The 27950-nt window shown below is 43.1% G+C and overlaps 3 protein-coding genes across 4 annotated transcripts; 1 reads left to right on the top strand and 2 right to left on the bottom strand.

The window, feature by feature from the left end:
• Positions 1-17775: 17775 nt before the first annotated feature.
• LOC9660334 (3-hydroxy-3-methylglutaryl-coenzyme A reductase 1) lies at positions 17776-20148 on the bottom strand. Its single transcript, XM_002979102.2, has 4 exons — positions 18988-20148; positions 18726-18907; positions 18321-18667; positions 17776-18222 (listed from the first exon to the last, which is right to left on the bottom strand). The coding sequence occupies exons 1-4, from the start codon at positions 19830-19832 to the stop codon at positions 17932-17934; spliced, it is 1665 nt and encodes a 554-aa protein (XP_002979148.1). The 5' UTR covers positions 19833-20148; the 3' UTR covers positions 17776-17931.
• An 860-nt stretch (positions 20149-21008) lies between these two features.
• On the bottom strand, positions 21009-23225 carry LOC9633799. The gene is made up of 3 exons (XM_002979101.2): positions 21872-23225; positions 21637-21819; positions 21009-21575 (listed from the first exon to the last, which is right to left on the bottom strand). The coding sequence occupies exons 1-2, from the start codon at positions 23223-23225 to the stop codon at positions 21779-21781; spliced, it is 1395 nt and encodes a 464-aa protein (XP_002979147.2). The 3' UTR covers positions 21009-21575; positions 21637-21778.
• Positions 23226-23268: 43 nt separating this feature from the next.
• On the top strand, positions 23269-27949 carry LOC9660333 (uncharacterized ATP-dependent helicase YprA). Of its 2 annotated transcripts, XM_024684205.1 has the most exons (26): positions 23269-23443; positions 23497-23889; positions 23944-24123; positions 24169-24339; positions 24388-24456; positions 24505-24627; positions 24690-24839; positions 24889-25008; positions 25057-25136; positions 25185-25279; positions 25337-25404; positions 25459-25595; positions 25646-25753; positions 25803-25878; positions 25925-26061; positions 26107-26266; positions 26317-26493; positions 26542-26658; positions 26711-26866; positions 26920-27087; positions 27141-27253; positions 27301-27424; positions 27480-27575; positions 27630-27692; positions 27754-27813; positions 27861-27949. In XM_024684205.1, exons 1-25 carry the CDS (start codon positions 23276-23278, stop codon positions 27811-27813), a joined length of 3309 nt encoding a protein of 1102 aa, XP_024539973.1. In that variant the 5' UTR covers positions 23269-23275; the 3' UTR covers positions 27861-27949. The 2 variants fall into 2 exon arrangements, with proteins under 2 accessions (XP_024539973.1, XP_024539972.1); XM_024684204.1 differs by having other exon boundaries at positions 23944-24339.
• Position 27950: the final 1 nt, after the last annotated feature.

Here is a 27950-nt window from a genome sequence, read left to right as displayed (position 1 = left end):
AGATCTTGTCATGAACACTTTGGAGTCCAGTCTCATGTCCAAAGAAGAGCCATTCCTTTCTCTAAGGCCATAACTTTTCTTGAATGTAGCTACGAGAATTTGAGCATTAGGCAAGCATGTCCCCTCAAGCAGCATCATGAGACCATGTACCTTAACATGGTCATCAATATTGTTCAACTTTTGAGTATGACCATGACCCCCCAACCTAGCCCTTCTGGCCAAGTGTCCATGGCAATTGAAATTAGGTGTTTTTATTATCTTATAAATTAGATGTGTTGAGTTTCTATATCAAGCATACTAACCATAAACCATAACTCTAAAACATCATTTACTTGGCAATGTGGTTCCAAAAGTATAGTAGGGAAAGTTGAACTTCATTTAAATCAGTTGGATAAGAAAGGTTGGCTTAGGAAGGGTATACCTTGAAAATATAACTATTATGGAGTTTAAGGCTAGAGTGAATATAAATGGACAAATAAAGTAACTTGGTGAAATATTTAAGAGATAATTTTAGCTCCCTTAGGAGATCAGATGATCAATGCTCCCAATCCAAGTGTGGGTAACACTATGTACTTGGATACCTAGCATGGCTTATTGGAACTTTGCTCTAGCCACTTGACTAGAGCACCAGATGCAGAAGATAGGAGAAGTATCCATGAGAATTGTGTAGGGCTATGGTGTTTTGAAATGTCATCCTAAAACCTCAGACTGTGGAAAGGAAGAGAAAAAATCCTTTTATGTAGTGACTAAGGGTATAGTCATATGATGAGGAAGTCTTAGATGTCAATAAGACTTAATGGTTGGGCTTTTAAGCCTTAACCTAATGGTGGTGTTAGTGAGTATTGCTATAGAGAGAGAGGGATTTGGTAGGGACCAAAGAAGGGATATTTGAGGAGGTATTCCTTATGTTTTTGGGCATTTTAAATATGCTAATGTGTGGTTATAAGATGACTACTCATGGATGGATGGTTCAGTCTTTGAGAGACAGGACTATAGTATGGGTGGTTTTAAACTACCAATGAGATAAAATTGAATAGATATAGCATTAGCATAATAAACTAATATATTAGTGGTACATTTGGGTATTTATTGTAAGATTGGACATATGGAGCACTTGGACAAAGTGCAAAAGGTAGAGTGGCATAAATGCCATTCACAAGGCTAACAAGTCCTAATTTAGGAATAAGACATATAAAGGTTGTGAGTAAGATTCCTCCAAATGGTCTAATATGTGGTTAAGTGACTAAAGTAGATTAGAAACTTTAGTTGTTTATACTTGAATCCAAACATGCACTTTAATAACTTTAATTTTTATATAGTCAATTCAACACATTATGGATATCATGAATGTGCTTCTATGTCCTATATGAGTGGATTGAGACATTATCAATGAAATTGGTAATCACCTCTAGTATATCATAAAGAATCTTGTCTATTATTTGTTGAAAAGTAACTAAAGCATTATTCAAATTAAATAGCATCACCAAAGACCTATATAAATAAAATAATATATAGAAAGTAGTCTTCTCCTTAGCAATCAACACTTGCTAGTACCTAGAAATAGTATCTAACTTGGTAAACTAACGGTTGCACCCCAAATAATTTAGAAAATCAACTATATAAGAAAGTAAGTACACATTTGAAATCTTTATATCATTTAACAGATGAACCCTTCTCCAACATCTTTTTAACATTTGCACATAAAATTTTAATTTCCTTTGATACTAAATAAGAACCTTGATCAGATGAACATCTTTAGTTGGATTAGGATGATAGGTTGCAATCTTGGCCCCAAATGATAAGCCAAAGTAAAAAAAATCAACATACTCCTACTTGAGTCGATCAACTACCACAACATAAAAACTATGTGAAGGATCTAAAGAGGAAATAGAAGAATAAAGAATAAGAAGGGAATAAAGTAATAATAAGAACACAAAAGTGATGAAGGTAAAGGTAAATGAAATGGAATAAAAGTAAAAGGAATGAAAGAAATATAAAGGAGTATAAATAAACGGGAGAAGTCTCAAAGTCACATACACTATAACTAATGATTATGTTAAAAGTTTAACTTAGCACTAGTTGCAACACTTGAAGTTCAAGCTTGAGATCATTTACATATATAGTTATGTTTGTCTTATCTAGTGCGAATGCTTATGCACAACTATTGCCATAAAGAATAACGATTGGCTCTGTTGCATGATACAATTGTAGATAACAGTATATGGCAATATATTGAGCAATAAAAGATACATTCAAACTCATATCCACCAACATAAAAAGGGATCTCTTTTTATAAAAACAATTTTGGAAAGTAAACTAAACTATATGAGCTAGTGCTAAGTGCACCCCTTGATAATACTCCTAAAAAAAGAATAAAGGAGTCATTGATTTATTCAAATAAAGACCCTCCATTACTTATATAATTCCTCATTTCCTTGAAGAATTTTTATATCAAAACCTTCCACCATAGCAGCAACAATAAGACATTATTAACATTATGGCCTCCACCTAGAAAATGAAAGATGCCAATTTAGGAAATATTGACAACACTGATACATATAGCTAACCTCATCACATGCTTAGTAGTGAACATCATAGCCATGATCATGTCCTCACCCTTGTCTTTAAACATAGGCAATAATAGTGTCAATCTCAAGCATCTTGTGAAACCTAAATCACTAAGCCCTAAAGTGAACCCAAAAGTGTGCTCAGTGATCAAAGTAGGAGTCCAATGAATGTAATATGTTTTGGATTAAAAGTTCTGACCTAGAAAGTCAAAAGTGGGAGTGGAACTCCCAAAAAGGGGTTGAAGAATGAGCATGAAACAATTGATGAATGAGTCTCTAAAAAGGGATGTAAAGTTTGACACATGGAAGTGTGATGACATGTGGAAGTGTCAAGATTGAAATGTTATCCCAAAATCCTGGATTGTGAAAAGGAAGAGGAGTAATCCTCTTATGCAGTGACCAAAAATATAGTCACATGGTAAGGAAGTTTTAGAGGTCAATAGGACTTAGTGGTTAAGCCTTCAAGCCATAACCCAATAGTGGTGTTGGTGAGCATAACCATAGATGGAAAAAGACTTGGTAGGGACTGAAAAAGGGATATTAAAGATAGGTGTTCCCTATATCTTTGGGCATCTTAAAGATGCTAAAATGTGGTTATAAAATGACCACTCATGGATGGATGGCCCAATCTTTGAGAAACAGAACTGTGGTCAAGTGGTCTTGAACTACCAATGGGATAAAGATGAATGGATATAACCTTAGTGTAATAAGTTGATATGTTAGTGGTATCTTTGAATATCTGTTGTGGGATTGGATACATAAAGCATTTGGACCAAGTGCAAAGGTAAAGTGGTATAAAGGACAATCATGGGGTTAGCAACTCCCCAAGTCGGTAATAAGACTTATAGAGGTTGTGTGTGAGACTCCTCTAAATGGTCAAAAGTGTAGTTAAGTGACTAAAGTAAAATGGAAAAAGTAATCGCTTACAATTTGGTATCAGAGTTATTCTTTAGTTCAACTCTTAATAGCAGTCAAGTATATCACTATTTGATATTGACATGTGATGGTCCTAGAAGTGGGGCTATACTTAAAGAGTTGCATGTTGAAAGGGCATGGCTCTCTATTGTAGTTCACACGTGAACTTATAAGTGATGTGGAAAAAAGGCCATTAATGGAGTGATTTTGGGATTTTAGAAATAATAGAAGGTTTTTCTCAAAGAGTTGAGGAAATGATTCATATAAACATTTAACTTAGTAAATTAGTTAATATAGTTGTGGTAAACAACTATAGTTTGGATCACAAGAAAGATAGAGATTTCAAGAAAATAAAAAAGTTGTAAAATTATTTTTATATGGTTAAGGATTGTGCTCATAAATTTAAGACTAGAGTTAATGATTGTGGGAGGTCAAATACGAATGAAGACATATGTCTTTGAAATGGTAGTTAAGACTACCTTTAATAAATGTTGGAACAAAGGATGAATTAATATTCTCATCATATGAAAGGATAGTTTTAAGGGGCAAAAGTAATTCACGTGGAATAAAGGATGGTCAACTATTAGAGAAATAATTACAAATATGGACTTTGTGAATAGGACATAAATAAAAGAAGTTGCATTCAAATGTGGTGACACATCAAAAGTAACTATGAGGCTAAGACTTTACAAAACGTTAGATTAATAAAGTCCAAAATCCAAATAACTCAATAGAGTTAAAAGATGATCCCAAAGGCTTAGAGAAAATCGATTTGGATAAAAGTATGTTATACCTGATGAAGGATTGGGAGGATTATGAGATTCAAGTATAGAATAGTGGGTATCTCATTGATGGCAAACAGTATTATACTAAAGTCATGGAAAGGTGTTTATGGAAGAAAACAACTTTAGTGAAGAATTATATGTGAATACTGTGGTGGAATATTAACCAATAGTTGGCATAAAAAATAATTATTATGGTCTTGACAAGAACTAAACACAAATGGAAAGTGTTGTGAGGGTAAACTCATAAAGTCGATGATGTGGAGACACCAAAGGTTTAAAGAAATGATGCTTTAAGGTTAAGTTAATTGGTTCAATAAAAATTATTTGTTAAGTGAGAAGACTTGGAAGTTCAGAGGAATTATGTTCTTAAACTGTGATTCATAATGCATGTTGAATATAAGTTGATGCACCAGCGTGAGGAGTCATATTAGAGATCTTGGGTGATGCCATTCATAAATGTATATACAAAAGTTGGGTTTGAGTCTCAACCCTCTAATATTTAGGTTCGAGTCCCAATCTATTAGGGTGTGGTGATGGTTTGGAATATAAAGACACTCATTTTTCAATGATTATGGAGGCTACCTTGTGCGCATCACCAAGTGGGGGATGCCCTAGAGTTGTGATACACAATTAAAGTGTTTAGTGTGAAAGTTTGTCATATTTAATTTGAACACTCTTGTGCAAATGGCACCATAAACATAATGAATGAGATGGAGACATTAAATCTCAATTGTTATGGACTCTTGGCTAGAAGGGCTAGTTTATGTGCACTGCCAAGTGTGGGGATGCCTTAGAGTTATGGTTAACAATTTAATAGTCTAGTAGACCTAATACCTACTTAAGGAATAAAAGTCTTAATTTAAAGAGTTGATTTGAACTATTAGAAATGGTGTGATTTAGTCAAGGGAGGACCCCTATATGAAATGAGTTGTGCAATACAATAGTATTGTGAATCCAAAAAAGTAGTTTTTAAAAATAGACCTATAGAAGGGTCATAAGGTTAAACTATAAATAAATCTTACAGTAGAAAATGTTGAAAAAACTTATTAGAGTGAACACCCCATGGACTTAGTAAAGTAAAGCCTTTACTATGAAACCATAAGGACAGAGGTAGTGATCCTATATTGCTTGGTGCAACAATCAAAGGATAAAATCTAAACACTAATGGTTAAAAATTTAATTTTGAAATCATTAGAAAGAATCCAAATGGTAAGTTAAGGAAGGAACCACCATGTGGTAGATGCTAATTGATTATGAGAAAGGAAATATATTTTCAAAACTAGGATTCCCAAATGCTCCAATTTAAGAAAAATATTTCCAAAAATAGGATTCCCAAAAACTCTAATTTAGCGAGGGTGAATGCCCTAAAAGATGGAGTGGCAAGGTAGCCAAATAATAGAGGATAAATGTGCCTAGAGAGGCATGAAACAAAAGAAAAAATGATGGTGCCCTCAAGTAAAGAACCTTACAAAAAGGGGAAGTGGAATTTGCATAACATGTGCAATGTAGACATTTAAAAAATTGATTCGACAAATCAATATTAAAGTTCCCAAATGCATTAGCTATGTGGATAAAGTTCCAAACTACTCCAAAATGAGTAGTAAGATAGAGATAGAGAAGGTGCTTTTAGTACAAAGGGAGAAAATTACCAAAAATGGTTTAGTGAGTCTCTAAAATAGGTTATACTCTTTAGAGGTTGGGCAAGGCTTAATGAGCTTTTGGTGTTGAATCATTAATGAATAATGGCTTGGTGTTATAGATGAAAATAGTAATCTATAATGGAGTTACTTTATAAAATAATTTATTATTCAATGAGGACATTGAACTTTGTCTATGGGTGGTAGAGTTATGAAACACAAATCCCTGTGCCTCAAAATGGAACTGAAAATGTGCTATATAGAAGTGATCGAAGTGGGAATCCAATTGCCAGATCATGAGCATTGAAGTGATTGGGTGTGTCTCTTTATACAAGCTCGGCCTGATTCCCATTCCAATTAAGTTTGTGATTGACAAACCCATACAAGCGGAGGCTGCTCAAAGTATTTCTAAGAAATACAAGGATGCTATGATCAGATTTCAACCAATGTCTACCAAGGCATTGAAGTACAATACGCTCGAGTGGATTGTTAGCTACAAGGACTACAGGGGCATGCTAATGATACTATTGGTCAAGAAGTTTATCAAGGGTGTGCCACCAATGGAAAGGATCCTGTCAAGGAGCTGGATGTTGTGGATACGGTGGGGATTAGAAAGTGCATGGTGGTGGACCTTCCGGGGAATTGGTGTCAACAGGAAAGTTGGGCTCTTCTTCGTCTTGATCTCTAGGGCAAGCTTGGTGTCTAGGGGACTGCAAAAGATGCCAAGTGCGATATAGTTGCAATGGAGATCATGCTCCTCAAGCCAGAACCTCATTCTCAAGTGGTAAGTCTTGTTGTTTCTATGATGGGTAAATCAATCTTTTGTGTGTACCAAAGGACAATGACAGTAATGGATCTTGAAGCAAGTGAAGCGAATGCTCAAAGACATATATTCTCTATATATTCAGGTTGAGTCAGTTTCTAGTGTACATCTAATTTAACTCTCTTACAGATTGCTGGTTCCAATGACACTGTTCTGATTCAGAAGGAAACTGTGCTTTTTACAGTTCTTTGAACCTATGGTATGATTCATTTGCCCTGCAATGATCCAACCTGCTTGGGTTTCACCTGAATCTTTGTGGCAAGGACCCTTGTTCTGTGAATGGGTTCTTTTTGTGGAGCAGTCACACTTTGATGTGCTTAGCTGCTTCAATGTGGCTCTCTTTCTTATATTTGATTTATGTATAGAGAAAAATCCTCCCAGTAGTGATAGGTTGTTTGCATAAAAGTTGAAGTGATTTTGATGCCAGTGGTAATAAATTTTGCATGTAACTGTTGCAAAATTCATGTTACATCATTCACTGAGTTCCTGAAGTGTTCAAGTTGTGGTCGACATTGCCTCTGGCATTAGCATCCCTTTTTCTGGACAGTATCAAAGCAAATTTATTTAAAAGTATTATTTTTCCGAATATTTTTGCTGGAATAGAGGACATTTTTGGCCCTCTACCATCTAGTCTATGGTTTAATTGTTGTATGTCCCAGTGACTAGGTATTGGTACCAGTAGCACTTTGCAGGATGGTAGCTATATTCAACATAAGTTAAATATCTATGTTGATATTAAGTATTGTGTATAATAATAACAATAAGTTGTTAAATTAAATAATTTGCTGTGCCTCGCACTTAGTTTTCTTAATAGTAGTATTTTTGAATAATCTAATTTATTAACAATTATAAACATTTTTATGATTTATAAATAAAGATTAATCTTATTGCTAAATAGTAGAATAAACAAGAATATACTAGAAAATGTTTAGGAAAGTTTATAAATTATAAATATGTTTATAGTTTATATATACAAAATTAATTTAAATGAATAATAACCGATAGATGATAAAATATTCTTGAATATCCAATCTAGGTATATTCTCTATAAGTCTTGCTTGAGCAAACAAAAAATAACAAAAACACCATTGGGTTCATGCAAGCTAGGCAGTGGTCCTAACTAGAGGTGTGGATGATCTGTGAGTATTTCTGGGGCACTAGCATGAACGCAGAGGTGATGAATCGCTTGGGCACAGCGACAAGTGTCTCGGGCGAGCTAGGACTGCCATAGCTTCAAAACACGAACATGAACATGAACATGGGATTCAATTTTTTGAACATGAACACGGAACACGGAATTGAACACGGATAAACACGGGTGAAAACACGAATATTCTCTAGAATATTCTACTTATCACTCCATCTCATCTAGAAGCTCCTCATTAGCAGGATCATCATCTTCGTCTTCGTCCTCTTCTTCCATAGCTTCAATATCAGCATCAGTAATTTGAGGAATACTTCTTGTTTGGCTCAATCCCACAAACTTGTCATAAGAAGTGTGGCTCCCTATCAACTTGGTATTACTAGCCACAAATACCAAGTCTGCAATCCGGCTCACTACTAAGCAATTCCTCTTCTTTGAAGTGATGTGCCCAAAAATGCTGAACAATTGCTCCACAAATGAGGAAGAACTTGCCTAACTAAGCACTCGAATTACCAACCTTTGCAAATCTGGACCTGAGTAGCCATTGTTTTCCCACCACTACATAGAACCCTTTGTTGTACAATCCATCTGAGAGTCCCCGGTGCCAAAACTACCCTCCAAGTTCTTGTATTGGCAAAGCTGATTTTTTATAGTTGACCTTTGCTGATAGTCAAGGAACTGGATCTCCAAGTACATGTTCCAATCTTTGGAAACTTCCCTGGATTTTTCCTGTCCTCACCCCTGAAACTCTGGATCAAGCATGTATGCCATAGAGTGAAAAGTGCTATGATAAGCCCACCACCTGTTTGAAATCAGTTGGTTTAGCTCCTCATACCTAAGATTGTTCTCCTCTTGTTGACGGATGTTCTTGCTCATCTGATCCATCCCCTCGTAGACCTTCCCAATCACAGGCGCCATTCCTCCCACTCCAGCGCTAGAATCCTAGAGAAGGCATTCCCAGCCCAAGAAAATTGCCATAGATCGATGGAAAAACTTTTTGATTGATCGCAGGAATTTTTTATTGATCGCAAGACAAGAAAACATCAAAGCGCAAAATGCTCACGTGAACCACATGAGCTATTGTTTTAGAACACGGCGTGGTCACACAGTATTTGACCGTGTTTCAACCGTGTTTGGAACTGTGTTTTGGAGCATTGACCGAGTCAATGAACATGGCCCGTGTTAACACAGCTGGGGGCCGTGTTCGTGTCACCACGCCAACACGCCATGGTGCACGGCATGTTTTGAAGCACTGAGGACTGCATATATGGAACTGGAAGAAAAGAAGTCTCGGATTGCACAGATTTGGTTCGTAGGCCCTACCCATGAACAAGGCAAGCTTCGAAGTTTTCGCTGTGACTCGATCTACAGGGTGTTCCAATCCGAGGCTATTGCGAGAATTGGGTGTGGGCTGATGGTTTAACTGCGAAACAATCTTGTGCACCCTCGTTTTAGAGTTCCGGAGAATGCTTTTTAACTTTCATTCTTGAGTAAGTTTTCTTGGCGCGCAAGGACTGGCGAAAAACCAAAGAGACACCGCTTTGCAAGACGAACCAAAAGACTTTCGCTGGATACAAAAGTGTTGGTAAGCGTAGTTCTTTCGGTTTCTCTTATTTTCATGGCATGAACTTCGATGGTGTTTTATCATGCCAATAAAAAATGCTATATTTGCCTCACAGATAACTGAGGCATGCACGATTGAGGCTATAGCAAAGTAACTGAGCCACTTCATAAACTTCAGGAAATTTCCTGCAAAGCGCTTCTCTTGAGCCGCTTCTAGCGAAGACCACATTCTAGAGGCAGGATTGAGGCTATAGCAAAGTAAAGAGCAAAGACCTAGGGGTAGTTGATTTTTATATGTTTTTCTCATCAGCTCCCCAAAGTCCACCATCTCAATGCTCTGCATTATTATGAATGGGTAGATGGACATGGGTCATCTCATCACAATCAAGTGCCTGATCCACACATGGAATTTTAGCTTGAACATAATCAGTGATATAGAGTTCTCACCTTCTGTGTGTGTGCGCCTCTGCTTTCAACAAAGGATTTGTTCTTCTCAAGTTCTTCTCGACAACGTCAACTTGAGATCGCTGTCCCGTGCAAAACTAACAATAAAAAAAAAACACTCACCAGCTCAAAAGAAATCCTGTGTCGAAATGAATTTACCTAAACAATGTTTGTTCAATTTTAACTTTCTTGCGAATAAAAGTCATTACAACAAAGATCAACTTACCTAGGGACTAGATTCTGGCTTCAGCAGCATTATCTCCATTGCCCCTCCAAAATCTACTACATCGCATTCAGCAGTATCCTTGGCGACTATCCCCAGAGATCATCATCAAAGATTGCGGTAGCAGGGACTTTCGCAATGTGGCTCATCACGTCGCCTAGAGCCTCTTGGACAAGGAAGAGCCCGAGTTTCCTGTTGATGCCAATGCCTCAGAGGTCCACCACCACGCACTTTCTGATCCCTACTGCGTTGGCAGCATCCAGCTCCTTGACAGGATCCTCTCCGTTGGCAGCACACCTGTTGGAGCAGGAATCAAGGTGTCAAGGGCACAGGAATCTGCAGCAGAAATCTAGGAGAGATTAAAGGAGATGAATTAATATATAAGACTGTATACAACAAGCATTCAACAGTAGCTTTTCCCGTTCCATCATGGTACCAGAGACTATTCTGTTCACCTCTATTCGGGCAGTGGGCTTGATCCAGTTCACTCGAGCAACGTAATGCAGATCATGAGAGCCATCACAGGTGAAGCTCTGCCTCAGTAGGGCTTCTTCCCCCACACTCTGTCTCTGTAGAGGTTTTTTGATAGGCGGCAGCAAGCTGCATGGAACAGTGATAGGGTCAGGCAAGCAATGTTTCCAATCTTGAGTGGATTTGCATGCAAGTCCGATGCTCAGCAGTCAAGAGCTTGAACATGAGGCATGTTCAGGATAAGGCTGAACAGAATTTGGTGGAGCAAGCGATCAAGTTGATCTTGTTCTGGAGGCACCGTCGAGATTGACACTTAGTATACATGGTTGAGATGTCGACGGTGGCAGTGATGTGATGGGCACTAACAGGCATCCGAAGGTCACTTAGCAACGAGCAGATTTCATCACTGGAAGGACACAGCAGGGATTCAGAAGGATTTCCCCGTGGAAATTAGTGCTGCTCTGTGCGAGACCTACTGCGCTGGCAGGGAAATCGCGGAGACTTTCTTTGCGAGCTGTCATCTGGCAGTGTTCTTTGTGCATACACCGGGGGATACAGGAACTCAATCGGTTGGTTTGACAGTGCTGGAGAGTTTCTTTAGCCCTATCCAGCCATTCGAGGGCCCTGGATTGCTCGACGATGTGGAGAAGCTCCTTGGCGGTGGAAAGGCTTCCTTGAGTGCACTGCAAGGAAGCTCGAGCTTTACCATCGACACGGCCGGGGCTTGTTCCACGAGGTGGCGAAGTGGAAGACGTGACTTCTAGCCGCAACAAGCTCTCCAATCTTGTGGGTTCCAGCGGTGGCAGGCTCGCGAAGCTCAAGGTTGGCGATCCAAAACTCGTCGACGTCAAAGCAGCGTTTCTAGCGGGGCTCGGGTGACTCTCAGCGATGGCCGATGTTACTTTGGTGTAAAAAGTTCTTTATGACTGTCCTGGCAGTCAGGCTCGCCGAGAAGCATTTGAGATGCTCAGCGATCTCATGGCCAAGGTGTGAGGCGGGGATGCAAATTTGTACGGGTGTTGAAGGGAAAATGTTCTCTACTTAATCAAGACCAATGTATTTCTTATTTCTGGGAATAAACCAAAGTGGGCATGTTACAATGCTATCAAGATACTATTATATTAGTACTAAGTAGATTTGCCACTCTTAGAGGAACATACAATTCCATAGCACTCCTGGAGCCTCCACAATTTTACATGGTATTGACCCTAGAAAGTGTAGGTCTAATAGACCAATTTGGTATTTAGTCTTCCCAAACACTTTACAGGTCTAGCCAGAAAATGATAAATCCCAATAAATAATTTTTAAATTTATAGTATCTCCTAATGTCACATGGGCACACAAATATATTGAAAACTTCTTAAGGAGCGCAGGTGTTTCTTCTCATTGATCCTACTATGTTCTAAGGGGGAGAAAAAAGAGATACTTTACCAGAACGTGTTTCTCAAGTCATATATTTGGACGAGCACTCCTTCTGGCACTCATACAAGGACACCACCAGGTTCTTCTTGGAGAGCAACTCGATCCAGGACAGCAGCGGCAAGCTGATGCAAGAGCTGTGTGCTGAGGAGCGTGGAGCTCGAGAGCTTGTTGCCCAGATGGAATGCCAGAGCTCTCTCCAGGGATCACCATGTTCATTGACAAGGAGGATGTGGAGATGAGAGAGACTATCCGGGCCAACATAGCTGCCGTCCACAAGCTAGGATTTTGAACTTTGACAATAAACAATAAACAATCTACAACCAGGTATATTATTTTAATTCACTAATGCAGTTGTAGCATGCAATGCTGCTATGGAGGGGAGCTAAAGAAACACACTATATTTTGAACTGCGAACAACCCTGAATGACAACACAGTTGATCGCCAGTTATGTCATGAAAAGAATGAACACTTTCTCAGGAAGATCTCAACACTTGCTACTGATGGGCATTGTGATCGTGGTGGCGATGCCCATGGGGCACGAATTTGAGGAGAGGGGCGATTTGTCAGGTTCCTCTTCAGATCAAGCATGAAAAGCTTATTCCTTGATCACTTAGCAGAGCTGAGGAGTCCACTGACAACATGATCGTATACCAGTACATGCTGTACAATCACGAGCTTGAGTGTGGAGCTCAGGATCGATGAGAAGGAGCTGCTGGAACTCCAAGATGAGCCACTACTGGTTCCAATGCTCCATGCTTAGAGTGCGAGCTGCTTACAAAGGCAACTCTGGACACAACAGTTCACCACAAGCTAGGACCGTACCAACCTAGGGGGAGTAAGTGATACGATCGGATCTCTAGGATGGATTAGATCGAGGGGGAGTGTTAGAGCAGAAATCAAGGTGTCAAGGACATAGGAATCTGCAGCAGGAATCTAGAAGAGATTATGAACAAGTATATAAGACAATATACAACAAGCATTCAACAGTAGCTTTTCCCATTCCATCAACACCCCTTGATGAACTTCCTGACCGATAGTACCATCGGCATGCCTTGGTAATCCTTGAGAATCCACTCAAGTGCGTTGTACTTGGAAAGCCTTGGTTGGCGCCCCGAGAAGGATGTTGCTGGTTGAAACCCGGTTCTGCCAGATCGTAGGAATGGAAATCAGGCCGAGCTCGAACGATGAGATGCACTCGAAAGTTTCAATGCTCCTGATCTGGCATGCCTTCAGCGGCTCCATCGAGGGTGGCATCTCAATGAAAACACTTATTGGGGACGAGGCAGGGAGAGTCCGTGGGAATAGATAAAAGCAGGCAGGCAGGCTCCAGGGTGTCGGCCAGTAGGCGGCATCTGCGTGCCGGCGACGCAGATGTCGAAGTGAGCGCTGGTCATGTACTGGTTGAGCGATTCTCGAGCCATGAACTCACTGCCGTAGCAGAGATCGGAGAAGAGAAGCAGGGAGGTCGTGTTGTCGTAGAGGAGCTGGAGAGGAGGAGCAGGGGTTCGTGCAAGTGTGCTGCATGTGCGAGCGGATCGACAATAGCTGCAGCGCACGTGAGCCTGATGTCAGCCGGGCTCTCGTTTACCGTCACTCACCTGGACACAGTCGCCGCCACACCACCATGCCGTCCAAGTTTAGGTATAAGAACTTTGCGGTCATTCTTACAAGTGGTCCTCGAGTTTCGTTGATTGTCGTGAGAGAATGGGCGAGATGAGAAGGTGATTATGTGGTTTCAACGTGAAAGACAGGTGCATTTTCTTATTGCATTTCTTTTCATTGTTAGAAACTTAGTCTCTTGGTTGGTCTTTCATGTAGGCTCAACTCCAGAGGAAGAATAAGAAGATCTTCTCACTCACAAAAGCTGGAAGACGAGCTTTCGCAAGTTCCCCAAGAAGAAAGGTCAGATACTTTCTATATTATTGTCAAAGAAAGCACTTCAAGGTATGCCCATTTGGTCAGTCCATAGACCGGCGTACTCAACTTTGACAGAGGGTTTTCAATTTTGGCCGAAACACCAGTTTGGCCGAAACACCAGCATTGCTTTTCAAAAGAATTGAATGATGACGGAGGTACTTGACACACTTTATGCTTGCAGGAGAAACCAGATGCCTTGAAGGAGATGGCTTTCGAAATACTGGTGGATTCTCGATCGTCCCGGCAATGAATCGAATCGATTGAAGCAGGAGTAAATCCGCACTGATGATCGTTGTTGCCCGAATGAAGAAAGCGACAAATGACATTAGCTGTTTGAATTGCAGGAGGAGTGAGCAATAGTGGAGTGCAGCATGAAGCCATAGATTGAAGGCTTAATATAGTTTATCTAAGAAGCATAAGACACATGAATGCAATCCATTGTTCACCCCACGGTCCCTCATCTTCAATGTGGCCACCTTATTTGCCAACCATCATAACCATGTACTATAGCTCAATGAGCACTTAAAACTGTCCAATACCAAGCAAAGTTGAGCATTTCTAGACCCTGAGATCAGAACTTATAATACAATCAACTTCAAACCAACTTACCAGCACGATGCTCACGTGGATTATAGCTCAAGAGCCCCAACTTTCAATCCACAAACGACTCCTCGGGTCACCCGCGGCCTGGAGTGGAAGACACCAGAGTGCCAAGAGGGATCTGAGCCTGTGGATCCCATCATAATTCAAAGACGTTTCTCCCGAAGGAAGAAACCATGGTTTGATTTGTTTAACTCGCTGGCTTTGCTTCATCAGGTGCATTTCGTAAGCCTACTTTACTCGGAGAACTCACTCCCACCAGACGAGGTATTGCAAAAAGTGCAAAGAAAAATAGACTTAAAAACGGTCGTCCAGTGCAGGAAACGTAGTGGTGATCACCACGATTACCATGAGCTCTAGCGCGTCACCCCTGGTTAGTGGAATTGAGGAGGAAGTGTCCGATGCAACCATGCAGGTACTTATGCACCACCATTCTGAATTCTTCCTTTTACGTGTCTGAACTTACCTAAACCCTTGGTTGTGGTAGAGGATACACGAGAGCCCGGCTGACATCAGGCTATTGCAGCTATTGGTCGATCCGCTTGCGCATGCAGCACACTCACACGAACTCCTGCTCCTCCTCTCCAGCTCGTCTGCGACAGCAGCACGACCTCCCTGTTTCTCTTCTCCGATATCTGCTACGACAATGAGTTCACTGCGCGCGGCTAGCCCCCTAGAATTGCTCAACGAGTACATTCGAGACGCTCACTGAGACTGCCCCGGCCTGCGTCGCCAGCATGAAGATCCCGCGCACCTGGCCGACGCCCTGGAGCTTGCCTGCCTACTTGTATGACCCAGAGATGGCGTCCTCGATGGAGCCGCTGAAGGCATGCCAGATCAGGAGTATCGAAGCCGTCAGGTGCGTCTCTTCATTCGAGCTCGGCCTGATTCCCATGCCTCCTGCGTTTGTAATCGACAAACATGTGCAAGACGAGGTTTCTCAAAGTATTTCTGAGAATTACAAGGATACTACGATCTGGCGGAAGCAGGTTTCAACTGGCAACATCCTCTCACAGTGCCTACCAAGGCATTGAAGTACAATGCGCTCGAGTGGATTGTCAGCTACGAGGACTACAGGGGCATGCTGATGGCATTGTCGGTCAGGAAGTTGATCAAGGCGCCTTCTGACAACGGAGAGGATCCCGTCAAGGAGCTGGATGCTGTGGACACGGTGGGGTTTAGAAAGTGCGTGGTGGTGGACCTCCAGGGCATTGGGGTCAACAGGAAGGTCGGGCTCTTCTTTGTCCAAGATTCTCTACGTGACTTGATGAGCGGCAAGCTTTTCGCTAAAGTCCTTGCTACCACAATCTTTGACAATGATCTCTGGGACATGTTTGGTGTCCATGCTGTTGAATGCGATATAATAGTAGATTTTCGGGGCACAATGGAGATAATGTAGAACCTAGTTCCTCTTTGTTCAGTGCACTGAAAATGTGGAGTGGAATTCCATAAACACAAAGATGAGTGAGCACAGAAAAATTATTGTTACCTAAGGACTTGAGCCTCTTCATGTTCTAGTGTTAATTGTCACTACAGCCTTCTGGAGGTTTGTCCAAGTAAATCTCATTGTTTTCTGTAATGACTAATTTAACTCCCTTACAGATTGGTCCCAACGACACCACGCACCAAGCTGGTCCAAGTTCTACCCAAGCTGTTGGAACTGCAAATGTCGACTTGGTAGGTATCATGCTTTTGAGTGGTTTCCTTGTGCTCATTTCGTGTTGGTGAACAAGGAAAATAAGGACCTCTGTGGGAAACATCAGTCCTGTATTTGGGCTACCCACGCATCCATGCGCATCTTTTTATGTGAGCTGTTTCTATGTGGCTCTCGATTCTGATATTTGTTGTTTGTTTCTCTTTAGAGCACTATCTGGGACCACGTAGTTCTGCTTTTGTGAGGGTGTCGGTGCATCTTCAAAATCTTCAAAAGGATCAAACTTTCATGGCTGATGTTAAGGTGAGTTTTTAACTGATTTTGATTGTTTTGGTAGTCTTTTTTGTAGACAGCACTTGCAAAATTCGAATTGCTCAACCTTCTGCACAGGAGCGTTGCATACCAAATGCAATAATTATAGATGTTGTCCCATTTCCAGTAAAGAGCTGGTTGAGCATGTTGTAAAGCGGATTTGGAAAAGGAGATTTGTTTAAATATGCTAGGCAATAAATTGACTGTCATATGTCCAAGTGGAGTGAATAATTTGCATATGCAATATTTTTGTAGGACTGTTGTAGCTATCAAATTTATAACAGAAAGGAGCAATGTAACTTTGATTTGCACAAATACTTCAGGCAATGCCCTGATTTAATTTTGATTATTTAATTAATTTAGCATGGTTTATACTTTTGTAGCATAAAGATCAATATCAAAAGGACATTGCATTTATACAGGAGGTAATTATTAAAGAAATATAATTACTATATTACAAATAAATGTTTTGTAACAAGTTGATTAATGAATATACTAGAAAGTGTTTTAAAAAGTTTATAATTTATAAATACAAGATTAATCTAAATGAATAACAACCGTTAGATAGTAGAATATTCTAGAATATCCAAGAATATTCTAGGTATATCCATTACCATCCCTAAGCAAACCAAAAAACTAAAATTATGTTATTATTTATATTTTTCTTTATATAATTATTCTTAGCCATAAATCTTTGTACTTCTTTCAATGTTCAAATTAATATATTTTTATTCATACATTGCCTCTCTTGCAAGGTTAAGATATTTGTTTCTAAATAGATAAAGATCTATATTATTATCTAAAATGATCAAAAGGACATTTGTGCTTGATATTGCATTATTGTATAGCTTTTGTGACTATACTTCCAAGACTATATCCATCTTCTACTATTAACTTTTCAGATTTATCCTGACAGTTTGTCGCTCCCATCACATTTGCCCTTCCAGGATTTTTGGAAGAAGCTGTGCTGTTCATGCCAGTCAATTCTTGGACTAAACTCTTAAATTCAGCAGGGATAGTGCGATAGACCACGAACCGGTCATTCTCTCTATACTTCTCAGAAAAATTCAAGCCTCTCTCCATTTTTTCTTCTCTCTTGGAGCTCTTGAGAGAACTAATAAGTAGAAGTGTTCTAGAATACAACCACTGTTGAAAGAACCAATAAGTAGAAGTGTTCTGGAATACAACCATGCGTTGCCAGCCGCAAAATTATTCTTTAATTGCCATTCAAAGTCTTTGCTTACCTCAACGAGGCTCATCTTTGAACGCTAAACGAACGCAAACCAAATTCCAAATAAGCACGAAAACTCCAAACAGTAGTTTTAATATATTACACGAATTCTAGGCGAGATATTATATAATACTACCAAACAAAAACCATGGCTTTTTTCTTTAAAAAAAAATCTCTCTGGTTTTTATTTTGTTCTTCGAGGGCAAGGGAACTGTATTTACTTCACGACGACGAACATCGCTGCCTCAATCCGTCCAAGCTCTGCTGCTGCTGCTCGCCAGCGGCAGCGATGTTCTTGCTGGATCGATTGTACTTCATGTGGCTCTTGACCAGCTGCCCGGCTGCCAAGGCAGACATGAGCGACAATTCACCAGCGAGCACGGCGCCAGCCACAACTCTGGCGAGTGTCTGCGCATTCAATCCCGGCGAGTCGGGATTGGAGCCTTTGATTCCAAGCAGATTGAGACAGGCGCTCTGCGACGCGAGCTGCGTGCCACCACCGATCGTTCCAACCTGTGCAAGCAAAAAGCAAGAGAAAGAAAAAGCTTGGTTAGACCAAAGCACCACCAGAGAGATAAACAAACAGGGAAACTTTTGAAACTTCAGCGTACCTCCACCGATGGCATTGTCACCGACACGTAGAGATCCTTGCCACAGTTGGTTGCCTCCATGAGCGTCAAGCACTGCGAGCTCTCGACGTTCTGTGCCGGATCCTGGCCAGTGGCGATGAACACGGCCGAGACGATGTTGGAGGCGTGAGCGTTGAATCCACCAACGGCACCCGCGAGAGCCGATCCGGCCAGGTTCTTGAGCGTGTTGAGCTCCACCAGGGCGGACACCGATGTCTTCAAGACCTTGGAGACCACGTCGCCCTTTATCACCGCTTCGCAGACGACGGACTTCCCTCGCCCCTCGATCCAGTTCACTGATGTTGCCTTCTTGTCAGCGCATAAGTTCCCTGGGAAGACAAGTTTGCAACTCAGACCAAAGGACAAGAAATCTTCAAGGAAATTTACCAGAGACGCTGATAACACACATGTCGGGGAATACATCGTGAAGATAGTCCAAAACGTTTTGGACCCCCTTGGAGATCATGTTCATCCCCATTGCGTCACCAGTGGAGCAACAGAATCTAATGTATGCGTTTCGACCAGCCAGCAAGCATTTAACACTTTGCAACCTGGCGAATCTACTCGTCCTGCGATCAAAAAAGAATAGCCATCAGCTCAGCAGCAGGAATACAGGAATGCTCCAAAACCATTCTACCTTTCAACTCACCTGTTAAAAACGGTCGAAATAGTGTCGAAGTTGTTAGTATCCTCGAGGTAAAACTTGAGCTCGGCAGCACCTTTGAGAGACGAGAAGCTCACGACGGGAGCCCGAGTGATCCCGTCTTTCAAAATCTCGCTCACGGCACCGCCGGACTGATGAATCGCCTTGCAACCACGGTTGGTGCTCGCCACCAAGCATCCCTCCGTGGTAGCCATCGGCACAGTGTACTCCAAACCATCCAGCAGCAAGGGACCGGCCACACCCACAGGGATCTGGACGTAGCCCACCACCATCTCGCAGCATTGTCCCACAATGCTCTTGTAGTCCATCCCGTGCAAAGGCAGCTCCTCCAGAGACCGCCCAGTGCTGAGCTCGATCGCCCTCTTCCTCACCGACGCGGCCCTCAGCTCATCGCCCAGCTCGGTCTCCAGCGAGTAGGACGCGACCCTTCCGGAGCTCACTGCCTGTGCCAGATCCTCGTCGTTGTTGTCCGGCAGTGGCTTCCCCAGGAGCTCCGCGGGCGGTCTCTTGCTGGCGATCTCGTGCTGGGCGGCGGGCCGCTCGTCCTCATCAGCGTTCTTGTTGATGACGCTCTGGACATACTCAATGCCGAAGAAGCCGATGAGATAGATGAAGGAGGCGATCTGGGTGATCACCGCTAGCTGCTCCTCCAGCGTCAGCATGTACAATGGAGTCGAGGTCCGGATCTTTTCCCTCCATCGCCGCATCAGGTAGTAGGACGCCGAGAAGAAAAGGATCAAGAAGAGCTTGTTGGTCACACTCACGGGCAGCGGCAGCGCATCCGACGCGAGCCGGGGCGAGACATGCAGATTCCTGCCGCCGCTGGCCATGGATCTTCGATATTTCGGGCTAGATTGAGCGATCGATCGCACCGCGGGGCCGCAAATCAATCAGAATCCTAGCCGCTACCGAGGAAAAAGGGAGACGCTGTTACCCGAGCCGATCTCTTCCAGGCGCCACTCCCGGCGCCAATCTCTGGGATCCAAGACTCGGCCGGAGATCAAAACCCTAGGATATGGATCAAGATCTTCCACTCGTTGGAATGACAAGAGAGAGCCCGGAAGAAGCAAGCCTTTGAGCGCCCATGGGATGGAGGGCACACAGTTATGAAGAAGCAGCGCCCAGGGCATACGTACAAACAAACCAAACAAGTGGTGAAAAATCCAGCTACATCGCCCTGGCGCAACAGCAGCCGTTAGATCCGGCCACCGACGGCACAGATGCCTTTCTATTGCGTGGACAATCTTGCGGACGGCCCAGATGCGCCGGAGCGATCGTGGCCGTTCCTTATTCTATTGGTGTTTGCCCTTTTATTTTGGGTTAACGGTATGTGGTGTCCTTTTTCAGTTCAACTGACTGAATATTCTAGGGATAGTCTATGAGAAAGATTCCATTGCCATTACTTTAAGCGGCAAATCGAGATCGTATCGTAGTGGTACTGTTGCCAGCGGCAAAGGCATGTGATACTGGGTCGTGCAAACGTATGCTACGATGTAAACTCCACTTCTTTTTACAAAATTTCCCGGGGAGAAGTTTCAGCAAGGTGGTGGAAGTCTAACCTAAATTTGTCCACGTCACACACTGTTGAATCTTTCAACATATATATCTTTTAACTTCAAATTGAGTGTGCAAGTATATACTATTTCATCATGAAACATAAGAGTGATGTATGTAAAATGCAAGTTTCAAACTACAAATCTCATGCAGAAGCATCTAATTTGAAAAGCATCTCTTGCTATTTGCTTCCTTCCAGGCTGCTACTAATGCAGGCTTTTGCCATCTTCGCACTTCGATTAGAGCTATCCCCGATTATCTCCTAATTAGATAAAAGTGGCTCATACCTAACGAAGGTGACGTTCCGCCCGATCAAACACAGATGGCATTTTCGGGCATCTGAGAGGCAACACATATGCACTGCCTCTGTCCTCCCAAGAAAACTGTCAAAACTCCACCCAAAAAATAAAAATAAAAAGAGTCAAAAGTCAAAAAGATAGCTATAGGAGAGGGAAGTGAATAGATTACCTACGCAGCCTTTCGGCTCACGCAGATCTATCAATCTATCGACGCAAACACACAAGAAAGTCTCTCGGAGACACTATTCGCACCTGGAGCATGTGTTATGTGCAAGATACCTGTTTTGTGGCGCCCAAGAGCTCGATGTATCACCGCCCAAGATCTCAAGCGTTGCTCCACCACCAAGATTTCGGCTATTCACCATCATGTGTGAATGAAAACAGATGATACGTAGGCGTCCTGTAAAAGTCGAAAGTAGTGGTTGCAAGCGAATGCGAAAACAACGTGCCAGAGATTTGTAAAAGTTACGTGCTTGAAACACCACTCACTTTGATCGTACTGATGCCCATATACATGTGATTTGCTTGATGTTAGCAGGATAGTCTGTCATCGTCAGGTCGTCTTGGCTTGATTCATATGGGAACTCCTGGAAAAATTAAAATACGATGTCAAAACAAAATACCGAGCTACAGTTTTACACGAGGTGAGAAGTTCTGGTAATATGGTTGACAGGTTCTCTTTGGCTGGTCTGTGGAACTTCTTCTGTGAATATACAGCTTCTGCACGGGGAGATTGTCAAATTTGAAAAGGACTTTCTGAAGAGAAAGAATCAAAAGTTACCGGGACTTTCTGGAAGTCCTTCGTATAGGCTCCCTTGCTCACGGAGACATTCTGGTCGTGATTGCGACCACCTGGTCACAATCACGGAAAGTTTCATAGAAATTCATGGCTTGAAATTACACCCGGCTTAGCGAATGAGATCTCACAAAGCTACCGACCAATTATCGTTCATGCGATTGTCACCTGTAAACAGAGTCAAAACTTCTGGAATGCAAACGAAATCACAAAAACTTACGCTGCTTTTGCATGCGGAGTAATTCTTTGATGATCACGTCGGCAATCTTCTCAGGGGAGTACTTGGTCACCATATCCTTCCTTGCTTGTACGCCTTTAGCTCCTGCCTCGTCGCGGTACGTGAACACCCGCCTCATCAGGCTCCGTAGCTCGCTCACGGACGGCTCGGCCCATTTATGTCCCTTGAAAGCTCCCTCTTTGATCTCGCTCAGTCTCTCCACTGCTAGACCGTAGCTGTTGTCGGGCGTCATGAACTCCGTGGAGCCTGACCAGTTGGTCGCAATCACTGGCAGTTCCATAGCCATGGCCTCGACGTGAGGCCTCCCCCAGCCTTCTCCTCTAGACGGCAGCACGAAAGCATTGGCGGCCTTGTACAAACGCGGAAGATCAACCTGTGGGACGTGCGCGTCACGGATGTAAACTCGAGGCCAGCCGCTGGAATGCTCTTCTAATCCCATCGCTCGCGTGAACTCCAAAACTTTGTCACCGAAATGGCCATCCGAATGGTAGGAGCTCGTCAACACATACAAAGCAACGTCGTCGTCGGCCGAAAACTCCTCCAAGAATGCCTGTAGTAAAACGTCCCAGCCTTTCCGAGTCTCCCACTTGAAGATACTGAGAAAAACGAAGCTACTTCTTGCCAGAAACTCCGAATCCTCGGAACCTCGACCCAAAACCCGGCCTGCTGTGGAGAGTTTCAGTGGAGTGACTCGCCCAGGATCGAAAAAATGCGTATCAACCGCTTGAGGCACCTTGACCAACTTGGAGCGTAAAACTCCACTGGAAGCAAACGTTTCCACGTTAAACTGTGAAGGAACCCATACCTCGTCCATGGCATTGCAGCGCTTGACGTGCTCGAGAGACAGGCGATCGGTCTCAAACATGGTCCTGCCAATGACGTAGAGAGGCTCGCGATAATCACCAGGCGGGCATGGAACCGTCGAGAAAAGCGGTGGAAACCAAGCTCCCGGCTCGCTGTGACAGATGACTATGGATTCCCTGAGCTGGATTTCTTCCCCATTCATCCTGAGCAGCAGTTTCTTTGTCTCGCGAGGGAGCCCATTCCAGTACTGATAATCTTCCAGATCCCCGTGCTGGACGATCTTGATCTTCGAAATTTCACCGCCCCGGAGGGATTGGACGTAGGAGAGCGCCTCGGAGCCATAGCCGCTGGGAGAGAAGAACGGCGCCATCCAGAGAAGCGAGAGATTTCTAGCTGGGGCTACTGCTACTCCTGATGATCCTAACCAGCAAATCCCTAGCCTAGAGAGCAGCAAATGGCTGCACAGCGTGTACTGGGAGACGATCGCCGCGAGAATGGCAGCGGCCGCGGCAGCGAGTGCCCAGATTTTCATCCCTAAGTTCTGCGCGGGAAAATGCTAGGGTTCTAACGAAAGCCCTAGCTATGGACGACGATGCACTGGTGCGCATCAAAACGCTCGACGGGCAGAGCATTCTCGTCGCTCTAGCTGCTGCGAAGACGATCCAGGAGCTCAGGGATCTTCTCAGCGCGAGGAAGTGGCCAATGCTAGACGATGGAGCCGCAGCGCAGCGATTCCATTTGATCCACAAGGTAAGCGAGAAATTTCCAGGGTGTGAATGAATTTCGAGGGATTGCGCTTGCAGGGAGTGAATCTCAGCCCTAGCACGCCGATCTCATCGCTGTTGCTGCAAGACGAAGATTTCATCGCCTGTGTGCCTCACGCCCGAAGGAAAATTTCGTCCGATGCTCCAGTGGAGAATGTAAGTTCCAGCGCCAGTGTTGCGGTTCCTCCCGACTCGAGCAAGCGAAGGAAACAGTCTAGGAATTCAGGAGAGAGTTCTTCCGAGTATCCTCCATCACTCCAAAGGATGGAGAGAGTTTTCAACGCTCTAAATTCTGTGTGTGGATTTCTGGAGAAGAACCGGATCGAACTTACGTGGGCATCTGTCAAGAGTGCTTTGCAGCATTCATGCACAAACATTGACGAAGTTGTGACTCTTGCGGACATCAAAGATCTTGCTTTTATTTGTCCTAAGGTGAAGTGATCGGCAAATCGTTACTTCACTCATTCTTTGTCTTCATTCGTGCAGGTGATAGTGGTCAAATCTATGACAGGAGACGAATCTCAGGACGTGTCTATTACCATGGAAATTTTTCCAAAGTCCTGTCATGGTAAACGAAATATGTCGGACAGTGCTTTGACGCAGCTGATTCAGAGAAGAAAAGCAGCCTTCGATTACGCTGTGAACGATATGATTTCAAACATACGGGTATGGGTGTCTTCTCCTGACGATGTGAATTTACTTGCAATGCAGGCAAACACTGGCGTCGAGTCTGATGTTACATTGGAGCAAATGCGTTCATATGCAAAGGAGCTTCGTGTTCCCGGTGGAGTTTTAAGAACAGGTCCGCTTCTATATGCACGCACAGTCCCACGGCGTGCAAATTCAGGTTCTTCAAGTAATCGACGACAAGAGCATTGCAAGGTCTGTTCGAGAGCATTTTCTGTTTTCTATCTGAGTTTGATTCAGCAGGATGTCAAGACACTATCAGCTTCTGAAATGGTAGAGCATTTGAAGGAAGTGCTAGGAACATCTGGCCAGGTCAGTTTGTTTTTCACTTCAATGTATCTTACGCGGAAAGTGTTACAGATAATTCATTGCGAAAGATTGAAATGCCGAGATGCTGAATTTGGTATGCTCCAAGGTGAGCTCTCAAATGCTACAAAAACTGCTTTGAAGAACATTGGTGTTGCTAGACTTTATACACACCAGGTGGACAAACCAAAAGAAGTTTCTAAACAATGTCCGTTTCTTCTTATTCGTCCTTTTTGCAGGCATTGGCAGTGGATGCCGCTTTGATGTCCAAAAGCATTGTAGTTTCCACCTCTACCGCAAGCGGGAAGTCCTTGTGTTACAACGTTCCTGTTTTGGAGTCTATGTTACGCAGCACTGAAACATGTGCTTTGTATTTGTTTCCAACCAAGGCAAGTCCACGGTGTTCTTTTATCTAGCTCAAGAATTATCCTTTTCCAGGCCTTAGCCCAAGATCAATTACGGGCTTTGCTAGCTTTCTCAAATGATATAACGGCGGGAGTGTATGACGGCGATACGAATCAGGCTGAAAGGCAAACTTTACGAGAGAAGGCCAGAATCGTAAGTTTCTCTCTGATATATGCTTTAATCTTTTGCACCTGACTTCAGCTGATAACTAATCCGGACATGCTTCACTGCTCGATTTTGCCGTTCCATAAACAATTTGCACGATTTCTTTCAAACCTCCGGTAAGCGGGATGGCTTTAGTCTGTTGTCTAACTACGTGTATCGTCCAGGTACCTAGTGATTGATGAAGCTCATGCGTATCGAGGAGCTTTTGGTTGTCACGTTGCTCTCATCATACGTCGGTTACGGCGCATATGTGCTCATCGTTCGTTTTCTTTTATTGCGTATACTTTTGTTGGCGTTTACCGGCATTGTTTTGCAGTATACGGTACTGTGCCGACCTTTATCGTCTGCAGCGCCACAGTAGCAAACCCAAGGGAGCACACAATGGTACCTTGTTGGTTAAGTTAACAACGTTTTTTCATCTCTTTTATTTTGTTCTAGGAGCTTACAGGCCTGAGAGAGGTCACGTCCATTGCTGAGGATGGAAGCCCATGCGGTGAAAAGCTGTTCCTACTTTGGAATCCTCCAGTCCGGGGGATCAAGGATCCTGGAGACGACAAGCCAACCAAGCGGTTCAGGTGCAAGCTCTTGACATTTTGAAAGGTTTACGCATTTGCCCCTTTTGCAGCCCAATTCTAGAGGTTGCGTATCTCTTTGCCGAAATGGTGCAACATGGACTACGGTGCATAACATTTTGCAAGACTCGTAAACTTTGCGAGCTTGTTTTGGCATACACGTAAATTATCCTTTGCTCTTGAGTATTATGGTTGACATCAGTTTTGCAGTCATGGGGTTTTAAAAGAAACTGCGCCTGATTTAGTCCACACTATTCAAGCGTATCGCGCGGGCTACACTCCAGAGGTCGTGACAACGTTATTCAAATATCTCATAAGGTTCTTTTCGACAGGAACGGCGACGCATCGAAAAGGATCTGTTTGGAGGAAAGCTCCGTGGTGTGGCCGCAACAAGCGCTTTGGAGCTTGGCATTGACGTTGGAAGCCTGGATGCCACGCTGCATCTTGGCTTTCCTGGTACAGTGGCAAGGTGAGACTGTTTAAAAGCGTGACTATGGCCTGATCGTGTTTGCAGCTTGTGGCAACAAGCAGGACGAGCTGGCCGAAGGGAGAAGACGTCCTTATCAATTTACGTGGCATTTGAAGGGCCTTTAGACCAGCATTTCTTTAAAGAACCTTTGAGACTATTTTCGAGGCCCATTGAAAACGCGCAGATTGATTCTCACAATCCACAGGTATAAAAGATGACAGTGACACATTTTCAGAAAATGTTTTCTCGGTGCAGGTCCTGGGACAGCATCTGACGTGCGCAGCATTTGAACATCATCTGCATAGTGTCTACGATGAAGATTATTTCAGTACCAGCTTGGATGGAGCAATATCGGAGCTTGTCGGAAGGGGATGCGTTGCCCGTCATCCGAGTTGCTCAATCGTCAATTCCTGGACTTATATTGGAGAAGCTGTACGTATTTTTACATATGGGAAACTCTCATTTGTGTTGTCATTTCAGAAGCTACCCTCGGCTACCTTCAGCATCAGAGCGATCGATCCAGACAAGTATTCTATTGTCGATGAGGTTACTAGCAAGGTTATTGAAGAAGTGGAAGCAAATAGAGCGTTCTTTCAGGTTTCAAAGCTGATATCGTCATGCTAAAGCTTTACGAGGATAATCTTTGCAGATTTACGAAGGTGCTGTATATATAAATCAGGGAAAAAAGTTTTTGGTAAACAGGTTAAACCTGACGGAAAGGTTGGCTTTCTGCCGTCCAACAGACGTGAAGTACTATACTAAAACTCGAGACTACACCGACGTGCACGTCGTCGGCAGTGAACTGGTAAGCTTAGCTTCGCGAATCCCTTCTGAAAGCTAACGAACGAAGATGAACAGACTTATCCAAAAAGAGCCTCAGATGTCAAATACCGGCTCACGAGTGCACAAGTGAACAGGTGCCAAATAACGACGTCCTGGATTGGATTTCGAAAGATCTGGGAAGTTTCGAATGAAACTTTCGATTCAGTTGATCTTCACCTTCCAGACGTTTCGTACGATTCTCAGGTGAAATTTTAACTTGAGCGTGGAAGGACTTCCGACTTGAGTCTGCATTATAGGCGGCTTGGATTCGTGTTCCCAATGAAGTCAAGGAAGCTGTTGAGGCCAAATGTCTTGATTTGCGAGCTGGCCTTCACTCAGCCTGTCATGCACTCTTAAACGTCCTTCCGCTGTAAGTTTTCCTGATTCAGAGGCTTGAAAATCAACTTTCTCTTGCAGATATATCATGTGCAACCCGTCAGACGTCGGTACAGACTGTGCTCACCCCCAAGATAAACGTTATTATCCGGTAAGGTTGCTTGTCTTCGATCGTTGTCCGGGTGGCATCGGGATTTCTGCTCAGGTGAAAAATCTTTAGCAGTTCAAGCGCCTCCTTCTAACCTGCATTTGTATTACAGGCGCAGCCACTTTTTGCGGAGTTACTCCAGGCGGCATTGGAACAAGTGATGTCTTGTGACTGTACTGGGAACACTGGTTGCCCAAACTGCGTTCAGGTGCGTAATAGTAGCGACACTGTTTGTTTTGCTGCTAAAGCTCTGGATTTTCAGTACTTTTCATGTGACGAATATAATGAAGTCCTAGATAAGACGGCAGCCATCCTTATTCTTCAGGTGAGGGGCTGAGATTTTGTCGATTATATTAATTTCACCACTGATGTACGCTTTCCTGCAGGGGGTAATAAAAGCCGAGGATGCCCTGCGAGAGGAAGCCACCAACACATCGTGTCCATAGGTAGATCTGTGTGTGGGAGCTAAGCAGATACATTTTTGTCAATGTAGGTCCAAACTCGGCAGTCAAATATTTGGTGGGAGGCCTGGCACTCGATGTAAAGTTCTCTCCTTTTTACTTTCCGTCCGCTCTGCGCAAGA

The sequence above is a fragment of the Selaginella moellendorffii genome, unplaced genomic scaffold (assembly GCF_000143415.4).
Source record: "Selaginella moellendorffii unplaced genomic scaffold, v1.0 SELMOscaffold_40, whole genome shotgun sequence".
NCBI lineage: Eukaryota > Viridiplantae > Streptophyta > Lycopodiopsida > Selaginellales > Selaginellaceae > Selaginella > Selaginella moellendorffii.
The sequence above is the reverse complement of the archived record's forward strand: the minus strand, read 5'-3'. Positions and strand labels throughout refer to the sequence as shown.

Coding starts and splice junctions, on each gene's coding strand:
- LOC9660334 (XM_002979102.2), bottom strand. CDS start 19,832: ATGGCCAGCGGCGGCAGGAATCTGCATGTCTCGCCCCGGCTCGCGTCG. Junction 18,668..18,725: donor GTGTGTTATCAGCGTCTCTG/GTAAATTTCCTT, acceptor TTGTCTTCCCAG/GGAACTTATGCGCTGACAAG. Junction 18,223..18,320: donor TGACAATGCCATCGGTGGAG/GTACGCTGAAGT, acceptor TTGCTTGCACAG/GTTGGAACGATCGGTGGTGG.
- LOC9633799 (XM_002979101.2), bottom strand. CDS start 23,225: ATGAAAATCTGGGCACTCGCTGCCGCGGCCGCTGCCATTCTCGCGGCG. Junction 21,820..21,871: donor ACTCCGCATGCAAAAGCAGC/GTAAGTTTTTGT, acceptor CTCTGTTTACAG/GTGACAATCGCATGAACGAT.
- LOC9660333 (XM_024684204.1), top strand. CDS start 23,276: ATGGACGACGATGCACTGGTGCGCATCAAAACGCTCGACGGGCAGAGC. Junction 24,457..24,504: donor TGCTAGGAACATCTGGCCAG/GTCAGTTTGTTT, acceptor AAAGTGTTACAG/ATAATTCATTGCGAAAGATT. Junction 27,254..27,300: donor CTCTTAAACGTCCTTCCGCT/GTAAGTTTTCCT, acceptor TTTCTCTTGCAG/ATATATCATGTGCAACCCGT.